Source organism: Nematostella vectensis, chromosome 6, assembly GCF_932526225.1.
Source record: "Nematostella vectensis chromosome 6, jaNemVect1.1, whole genome shotgun sequence".
Lineage (NCBI taxonomy): Eukaryota > Metazoa > Cnidaria > Anthozoa > Actiniaria > Edwardsiidae > Nematostella > Nematostella vectensis.
In genome coordinates this window covers 5662845-5672457 of record NC_064039.1, presented here as the reverse complement: position 1 = coordinate 5672457, position 9613 = coordinate 5662845, and the positions used below count along the sequence as shown (strand labels likewise).

General features: G+C 39.6%; 2 protein-coding genes across 3 annotated transcripts; one reads left to right on the top strand and one right to left on the bottom strand.

The window, feature by feature from the left end:
- Positions 1-4697: 4697 nt before the first annotated feature.
- LOC5521541 (microfibril-associated glycoprotein 4) lies at positions 4698-7805 on the top strand. Its single transcript, XM_001641288.3, has 3 exons — positions 4698-4943; positions 5398-5586; positions 6367-7805. Exons 1-3 carry the CDS (start codon positions 4712-4714, stop codon positions 6999-7001), a joined length of 1056 nt encoding a protein of 351 aa, XP_001641338.3. The 5' UTR covers positions 4698-4711; the 3' UTR covers positions 7002-7805.
- LOC5521540 (uncharacterized protein C6orf163 homolog) lies at positions 7551-9493 on the bottom strand. Of its 2 annotated transcripts, none has more exons than XM_048728626.1 (4): positions 9341-9493; positions 8998-9218; positions 8371-8643; positions 7551-8053 (listed from the first exon to the last, which is right to left on the bottom strand). In XM_048728626.1, exons 1-4 carry the CDS (start codon positions 9480-9482, stop codon positions 7697-7699), a joined length of 993 nt encoding a protein of 330 aa, XP_048584583.1. In that variant the 5' UTR covers positions 9483-9493; the 3' UTR covers positions 7551-7696. The 2 variants fall into 2 exon arrangements, with proteins under 2 accessions (XP_048584583.1, XP_001641203.2); XM_001641153.3 differs by having other exon boundaries at positions 9031-9218.
- Between the last annotated feature and the right edge of the window lie 120 nt (positions 9494-9613).

Sequence of the window (9613 nt, the reverse complement as noted above, 5' to 3'; positions counted from 1 at the left end):
AATTTTACAGGCAAGAAATGCAGTATGGATAGGTCCGCCATCTTGGATCTGTAATCTGCCAGTCGTTATTTTTTTTCCGTCTTCGCTTCAAAATTCCTGTGGATGTCCGCGCAACAGCAAATAACGACTAGGTACGAGTCTGAACGAATGTCGATACATATCTTGAATCACTAGCCACTTAGCTATAAAGATACCCCACTGTATGTATGTTATATCTAAATTTATATTTCAAAACCCCATAATTTGTTCCATTTTTCATGAAGTAACCCATCCAGTCGTCCACCCATTTTTTTGGCTTAGTAAGTTCTTATATTTCAGGGTACTAAAAGCCAAAGTTTCTGCCTATAGGTTCTTAAATCACTAGGTTCGTAACGTGAGTTTTTCAGTAGTTGTTCGTCGAGTGTTGTTGGCTGCGTCTCACAAGCCAATAATTACGGATTGAGTCTTTCAATCCACAGAAAACTAGGCGTTTTCAATTTGAAAAATGAATAGTCGAACTTAAGAATTCCTATCAAGAAAAAAGTGACAATAATAATAATAATAATAATAATAATAATAATAATAATAATAATAATAATAATAATAATAATAATAATAATAATAATAATAATAATAATAATAATAATAATAAAATGGCAAAAACTTACCTCGGTACCGCCGAGGAAATACACAAAAAAGCCTTGTGAGAATAATACCCTATCCCTTGGTGTGCATAAAACGTGGATCGGACTGACGGAAGCGGACTTGCGGACTATCATTTTGAAATATTTTCTCTAATGTCTTTTACAAATACTGTTTTATGTAAAAAAAAAAAAAAATGCGCGAGACGCCACTATTCTGATGTAAATAAGCTTGTAACGATTCACCTTCTTCAGTCTGCCCTGAAGAAGTCTTATTAAAGACGAAAATTTGGCAGAGTCGATTTCCAGTTTTTGGTTATTGTATTCATTGTTCTGGTACGAGATCGCGACAGTTTGGGCTTTTTGATTCTATTCTATTCTATATATATACATATCAATCTTGATATATCAATTTTGATTTTTATTTGGTTCGTGGAATTCATTCTTATCGCAGGGGCCTAGAGGGGAGGCTGCCGAGGTGTGATATTATGAACATTGGTTAGTTATTAAAATCAAATGGAGGAGGGGGAGGGATGTTTTTGGTTTGTGTTAGATGGTATGATAATAAACAATTATTGATTCCACTTGGCAAGACGACATTGATTATTCCGGATATCTCTAAAACCGAATTCAATAATTTATCGAAAACAAAATTTATTCCCGATTTGAAGGCCGCCACTTCTCTCACAATCGAATCTTCGTGCCCTAGGCCCAAGCTACATTGCGCGCGTAGAATCGCTTATCAGCTAGCTGAAAGTAAAGACCTTCAGATTGCGTGATTTATTCCTTTAAATAAAGCGCATGCTTTTGGCCAATCAGAATCGACTTAAAGAGCACAATGTAATAATAAGGGAATTTGTTTATGGTACGCTTAGGTGAACACCCAAATTTACCTTATCGCCTTCCTAATCCCCACATTAACCTCTTCAGTCTACACCGGTGTAGACTGGGTGTACGCTTGAAGCCTAAGGGTAAAGAGGGAAGTAGCGAAATATAAAAGTTGTAAGAGGTAGCTGTGTTGTGAGTGTTGGGTAAAATATCATGATTGTCGCGTGGAGGTTAATGTGGGAATTAGAAAGGTGATAAGGTAGATTTGGGTGTTCACCTAAGCGTGGTGAAGCGTAAACAAGCACTATTTTAAAAGGTATTAAAAGAGTGGTGAAAAAGCTAGAGATGGGCAAGATGAGGAGGTACGGGGGTAATGTTGAATGAAGGATTTTTCAGATTTTGCCATCTCTTAGGGTATAAAATTCTACCAACTGCTACTCCTAAAGGGATGTTTAACGATTTTTTCCCGATTCTGTTATCTCTTAGGGTATAAAATTCGACCAGCTGCTATTTCTAAAGGGGTGTTTAACGTTTTTTTTCGGATTCTGCCATCTCTTAGGGTTAAAAATTCCTTCCACCACACCCAATTTACTATTATTTAGGGGTAAGAATTTCTGTTGGCCATGCCCAAAGTGTTATCCCTTAGGGTTAAAATCGATTTCGCAGACGATCACAACCGTCTGTTTTTATCAGACTCTACCCGGGCAGAGGTGTGGGTAAATAGAGAGGTTGTGATAGTTATTACAAGTGCGTATAGGTGGCAGTTGGACTGCGTATGTAGAACTCATCTCTTTATGAGTGTCTTTACTTCTTTTATTCTCTTCAATAAACATACAACGCGTACAACATGGCGGATCATACAGACTACGAGGGTAACGATTACCCAGAATGCAACATTAGATTACGTCATTATAAACATAACTCAACAGCGTAGATGTTAGGATAGCGGGTGAATGTTTTTATAGGATATAGACCTAACAAGACAGTAGTGTGGGCGTGTGTGTTGTAAAGAGTATGGTATAGTAATGATTGTGATAACAATTCATGGTGGTGTGGGTAGATGTAAATTGTGGTGAGTGGTGGCTAGCGAAAGGTGTTTGCATGAGGACGAGATAGTATAGAGTGTGTAATATTTAATGTTCAGAAGTGCATTGTGATAGGGAAGAGGAGATAACAAGACGGAAAATAAGAATGTGATAGGTTGTGATGGTGTAAAATACCGTAAATGTTGCCCCCTATCTAAAGAACGCCTCCTATCTAATGAACGCCACCCTAAGCTAACAAGTTTGTATTGAACGCCCCTCTCTAACAAACGCCCCAACCCCAATTTTGTAATGAACGTCCCTCTCCAATTAACGCCCCCCTCTATTTAACGCCCCCTACCCTCCCCCCCCCCCCAGCAAAACAATCTACATAAGAATTTCGGTAATATAAATCAAATTTAATTAATCCGAGTTTAGCTTTTACTGGGTGAGACTTGCTGAATGTCAAGAAAGGCTTTATCCTGACTAAGACTAGAACCCCACTGCACTTGTGTTTTTTATATTGTTATAGTTTGTAAAGAACGCCCCTCTCTAATAAACGCCTCCTATCTATTGAACGCCCTCCCCCCCCCCCCCCCCCCCCCCCCCCCGGTATGAGCTGACGAAAGATACCTCTCTATTTACATATAAAACGACGACACATGGAAGGAAAGAAAAGGAAGATTGGGCCGACTTTTATCCAGAATTGCAGCCATAGGCTGAATTGCTCTGGATTTACATTACAAGGGGTCTTATTCGGGCTGCTATTCAAGGGGCACTGTGCTGCCATGCAGTTTACATGGATAAGAGAGTGTTAGCATGTTATGCCCCTTTTGGTTATGCGGCCAAGTTCAGACACTAAAGATGGACTCTGCCTTCGTCCCACAATAACAGGTTGGTTAGATAGGTTTTTGACAGGACCGCCATTTAAGGTAGTCGTCCAAGCCACGAGGGATACACAGTCCCCAATGTAGAGAGCCAGGTTTTTACACCTTTGAAAAATCCCAAGTTGACCTGACCTGGGTTTGAACCCAGGTCCTCTTGCTTGAGAAGCGAAGCCCGTACCACTGAGCTACTCGCGCAACTCTCAATTCGAAAACTCGTTTCAAGAATGAAACTTGGCAAATAATCAAATAAATTTTCGAATAATGAACTCAATCATCGGCCCAAGGGGAGCACGCTTGACCTGATTTGACTGTAGAAAAAAATAGATATTTTCTTAAAATATTAAAAATAAGCAAATATATTTTAATTTATATTATAAAATAAATATTTGTAAAAACAAATATCCGCGTGTGTCTACGGATGCTGACGAATCTTGACGGACTTTAACCGATGGGGAATTGACAATTTTTATATTGTTTGCGCCAAACTTCGGAGAAACCCGAAGTAAACCACTATAGCTCTCCGCGACCTGAAAAGGTTGCGTTTACAAACGTGGGGACTGGGTCTAATGAGTAGCATGCTAAACACTTAGTTAAAAGTAGACGCGGTAATTTCTATATTTTGCGTGAATACATCAGAGTGTGCGACAGATAGCATAAGAAACTGACTTTATCAAAGCATAGCTTCGACCAAATGAAATCTAAATTACATTAAAAACGATGTCGTGTATTGATATAAAAATAAGACGGACAATTAAACGTACGTTGGATATAATGAAAAAAAGGATATGAAAATAATATTGCATATTTTCGTATCATTAGAATGCCATTTTACTATTGACATTTGCACTGACAACATTTCGAAATAGATGAAAATAATTGCAAAACAAATTCAAAGAGATATTCTCAGCCAGGGGCCAACACAAGTTTTTAAAAGTAAAAATGAAACGAAGCAAGTTTTCGTTTTAATAGTTTTTGTTTTAACTAGTTTTTGTATAACAAATATAGGGAGAAATATCAGAAGAAATTAATGTCCGACGCAAAAAGAAAATAATAATAAGTAATTAATAACTTTAAAAAAATGGCCAAGGCTAGCATGACTTCATACGAGAAGGCGAAGGTGATACGACATCATAGCACTCCACGTCTCATGGCAAGTTGAAGGATATAAAACGATTCTCGTTTCTTCTCCTTACAGAATACCGAGGAATTATTCGGCTTTACCTCGAAGGGTTTAAAGATTAAGTCATTCTGAAAAACAAACTTACAACATGGACCAAAATCAATACAAGGATTAAAAATTTCTGCATTCACTGCAAAACTCATTGAGTGAGAGGAACATTGGCTCCACCAAGTCATGGCACCGGAGGTAAACCGAGGAAGCGATGAACATGAACCCGGGGTCAACGGCGGGCCGGAGACGGCGGAGTTGGTGTCGGTGCAAGCGCGATTTCGCAGACGCCGGGCTGTACTCTTCCTTGCAATTTCAGCTATCGGTGCCGTGTTTTCTACAGTTATTATAACCGTACCGATAATAATGCTGGCTGCAAATCGCGAGAGGCCACGCGAGAGCCCCACCAAATCCCCAGGTAAATGTTTTGGTAAATACTAGTAAATACTAGTCAGTACTGGCGAACAGCATTGTTGATGAATTGAGCAATGTCTTGCAGTTTGCAAGGGAGGTTTCCCTAGCAGATCGATTCTAGCGCTGCTGATGCACGGAGATTAACTAAACAAATACACAAACTCTATTGAAAGCAAACAATGAACAATTTTCAATATTGTTTCTGAGAAAATGAAAACGATCTGAAAACAAACACAGGTCTACAAAATGATGCCTTAATGGGCACACCTTGTTTTTTCCCCTTAAAAAACACACACACACACACAAACGTCAGTAAGCAACTTCAAGCCCTCTGGCGTCAATCTATCCTCCTCCTCCCAATAAAACAATACAATTTACATGTTTGAACTGTTATAATTAGAGTAACACTATATTCCTAACAAACCGAAACGCAGAGCAAGCACAAATTTTTCTTCCAGACTTGACCACTACCGCACAAGTGTACAGCTGGGCCATGTGGGAGCCTTGGCAAATGCGTAATCTGAGCTGCGCTCAGGGTGTCAAAACACGCATGCGCAATTGCACCTCTTTGTCACAGAACCACAACGCAAGCCAGTGCCCAGGCTCCGCTGAAGAGAGGGTTGTCTATGAACTGACCAACTGTAGAGGTTAGTTTTATTGCGACCCAACTCCTCCCCCCCTAATGATGCTAATCGCATTGAGGTTGACTTGGAGCAAGTCTACTAATCGGCCCCTAATCGCATAATGCGAGAGTTTCTTAACTCGGTTGCAAGAACTGTTGGTGGTTCCTACAAAATGGTCATGTAGTAGTTCCTAGTTTTTAATCACCAAGGTTACAAATTAATTTTTAGTAGCACATCCCTTTCGGTTTAGTATCCCGTATTCGAGTGAATTGGACACACAAAAAAAGAAAACTTGAAATTCACAGAAGCATCCAAGGCCAATTTAACACGAGAACACCAGCACTCTGTCACCGGAACTCTGACCCCCTTCACTATCTCCTACACCTGAGGGGCCGGTACCTAGAAGCCAGGTTAGCGCTAACACTCGGATAAATACGGCTATCTCGACATTTGAAAAGGGCATTATCTCTGGGTTAGACTAAACCTGTCCTACACCTGAGGGGCCGGTACCTAAGGCAGGTTAGCGCTAACACACGGATAAATACGCCTATCTCGACATTTGAAAAGGGCATTATCTCTGGGTTAGACTAAACCTGTCCTACACCTGAGGGGCCGGTACCTAAGGCAGGTTAGCGCTAACACACGGATAAATACGCCTATCTCGACATTTGAAAAGGGCATTCATCCCTGGGTTAGACTAAACCTGCTCTATAGGAACACGGCCCAGTACAATAACACATAAGAGTTACCAGTTTCTTGCTGTACGTATTTCGAAGAGATGATAATGCGTGGCCTTATTTTCAGATTGTTTGGATCTGTATCGCTCTGCCAGTGTTCGCAAGAATGGCGAATACATGATAACACCAGACGGTCACAGCTCGTCCCCAGTCTACTGTGACATGACCACACAAGGAGGTGGCTGGACTGTTTTTCAGAGGCGTGCGGACGGCACGACAGATTTCCATCGTGGCTGGAACCAGTACAAAACAGGTTTTGGAAACCTGTCAGACGAGTTCTGGCTCGGAAATGATCTCATTCATTTACTTACAAAGCAACCCTCAACTTTGCACGTTGAGATAGAGGACTGGAACGGAGTTAAGAAGATCGCCGATTTTGGGCGTTTCCAGGTTGAGGGCGAGACATCTGGTTTTCGTTTAACAGTGAGTGACTTTAGCAAAGCGAGTACTGCTGGGAACTCCCTGGCTGTGCATAACAGGATGAAGTTCACAACCCACGACCGTGATAATGATATGCTGCGCGGTCACAACTGTGCTTCATTGTTGAGTGGAGGATGGTGGTTTACAGACTGTCACTTTAGCAATTTGAATGGAGAATATGTCGGGGATATAGTCAACGAGAAAGGTGTCGTCTGGTACCAGTTTGAACAAAGCTTTAAGTCTTTTCGATTAACACAAATGATGACTCGGCCAATAGTATAATGGGGATATACACCGTTTGTCGAATGGGATCCATCAAAGATCTTTCTTGGGTCTTCATGTTCAAAGCTTTATCAATTTTATTTTTTGTGCTTTTATACGCTATAATAGACTATACTCTAAAGTCTGAAATCGTTGTTCCAGAATCCAAAATTCTCGTCTCGCTTAAGAATAGCCCAAAGATAATCAAACAAAATAAGAAACAAAAAAAACGCCCCCCAAAGTTTTACCAGTTCCAAAGCCTCGAACGTTGCTTTTGGCAACTGATTCACATATGCAAGCTAACGATGTTGTGACGCAATGCTTTGGAACAAGAGGGAGAAAATATGGACTTCCTCTTAGGTATGAGTCTAAGTGTGATTCCTCCATGACGGTGAATATAAATCACTATCAGGTGAAGTGTCATATACAGTACTAGGTCAGTGGTCAACATTTCAATCATAATGTCAAGTACTCAGGGGTCCATCCTTGCAAGTACTGAGGGTAAGGGCTGGTGAAATCACCTGACAAGATTGATATACATACAAACAACACAGCAAATAAGCAACCAAGTTTTGTGAGAAATATACAGTAGTGCTGTTTATAATAAGAATAACTACAAAATTTTTAAAATGTGATCGCTTATACTATAAAATCCTATTTACACTTTACTCTAATAAATAATATCATTTTCAGGTATTATTAAAAGTATGCTAAAGCTAAGACTGTTCATCTCTCAACACTTCACCTAATAATCCAGGGATAAGAAAATCTGCCTGACCTTTGTTGAACCCCTTTGTAGTGTCAATAAAAGCCTGAAAGGAATGAGCCAAAGTCTTGATCCTTTCTTCCACATTATGTTTTTGTTTGATCATATCTTCTAGTTTGTCTTGGATCACATGCTGTTCCTGGATTTCTGCTTCTATTTTTGCTTCAAGTTCCTTTACTTCGTCACTATGCTTGTTATGTAAGGCTTGCAGTTTAGCCTCTTTTTCCTTAGTGCACTTTTCTTCCAGTTGTTTGATTGCCAGGTGTTCTTCTTGCTTTAGCTTTTCTTTTAATGCTTTTAACGCTTCCTTAAATTCAAAATAATAACATTTCTTTTCAGATTTGCACTATGTGTGTATCTGATAACTATTAAAGAATTTTAGAAATCATTGTGATTGTCTGAAATACCTAGAAAAAAATAAAGGTAAAGTTATAATAAACAAGAAGTTGGAGGCACAAGAGAGACTTGGTTGCAAAGGCTACCACTGAAAATCCTTCCTCAAATTACTCTTAAAACCAATCAAAACTTTTAGCAGTCCCCATGGTACATTAAATAATTGGTCACTATAGTAAAAAAAAAGAAAAAATGACATTATGATTCCCAAAATATCTTCATTTCTTATACCTGCTTGTCTGTCTCAGCAGCTTGAATAATCCTCTTTCTTTTGTCCTCTTCTTCATTTGCGACTCCCTTAGCCTTGGCTGCGGCTGATACTTTCTCTTCTTCCCTGGCCTTTTGTACTGCTTGAGCCCTCTCAAAATCAAATTCTTTTCTGGCCTGTATCAGGGCCTCTTCCAGGCGTTTCTCTCCTTCCTCTTTTTCCTGTTGTACCTGCTGTGCTGCAAGCTTTTTCATTAGAGCTTCGACTCGCTTGGACTCTGCTTTAACTGCTTTATCCTACAAAAAGAAATAAGTTAAAAGCAATATGTCTTATTGACATCAAACCAAACAATAGGCAATGAAATAAACAATTATACAGACTCTGTGGGGCCGTAGCCAGGTTTTTGAAAAGGGGGGGGGGGTTCGTTTACCAATTACAAGATGTTAAATTTTGCATTATTAGAGCATACCTTCGAGTCGTGTGGGGTGTTTTTTCCGAACCACCCAGACCTCTCTGATTATAGGCTGATTTAGATTTTTTAGATTCAGATTTATTTATTTTTTAACTTTTTATTTACTTTCTCTGTGTTCTCCTCGCTATCATTTAGAGGTGAAAAAATTAGTCTTAACACCACAAAAGACCCCCCTTACCCTACCAGAACGTGCTCGTAGCCTCAGTAGTACCTGCGCCTTTTTAGCAGTCGCCATCGCCTTTTCCAGCTCTAATTCGGATGCTTCTTTGGCTTCCTTCAAGGCTGAAGCTTTCTCCTTCGCTGCCTCGGATTTCAGACGACTCTCTAGTTCGTCCACACATAAAACACGAGTCTTCTCGTGCTCGTCACATATCTTTTGGTAGATTTCATTACCAAGAACTGAAATAAGGAGCATAATGCAGTGAAATGGAACAAGACCTTTGAATGGAAATCAATGAAAATTTTCTACAAAATATTATCGTTAAAATACCAAATAAAACACCCTTAATTTTCTGGCATACCTAGAATATCTTCATGAGTTGACTTCTGAGTCGTACATATCTTTGTTTCTTCATAGCTTTTCGGAAGAACAGAGCGGTCGTGTGTTGATACATAAGCCGCCATTTTGTGATGTGAAAAAGTCCTTCGACTTTTCAAATACATGGTTGCCTAGGCGACTACACAGGAAACCCCTGATGGAAAAAAAGTTCTATAATTTCTACCACAGGTAAACCAAATTAACCAAAGAAAGAAACGATAACAAGAAGATCGAAAAGGCTCCCATAAATGCATAT

Bases quoted from the DNA above. Each gene is read 5' to 3' on its own strand.
- LOC5521540 (XM_048728626.1), bottom strand. From the start codon at position 9,482: ATGTATTTGAAAAGTCGAAGGACTTTTTCACATCACAAAATGGCGGCT. The intron at 8,644-8,997 runs GTAAGGGGGGTC...TTCTTTTTGTAG, and splicing joins TACGAGCACGTTCTGGTAGG to GATAAAGCAGTTAAAGCAGA. The intron at 8,054-8,370 runs GTATAAGAAATG...TTTGAATTTAAG, and splicing joins CTGCTGAGACAGACAAGCAG to GAAGCGTTAAAAGCATTAAA.
- LOC5521541 (XM_001641288.3), top strand. From the start codon at position 4,712: ATGGCACCGGAGGTAAACCGAGGAAGCGATGAACATGAACCCGGGGTC. The intron at 4,944-5,397 runs GTAAATGTTTTG...TTTTTCTTCCAG, and splicing joins GAGCCCCACCAAATCCCCAG to ACTTGACCACTACCGCACAA. The intron at 5,587-6,366 runs GTTAGTTTTATT...CCTTATTTTCAG, and splicing joins TGAACTGACCAACTGTAGAG to ATTGTTTGGATCTGTATCGC.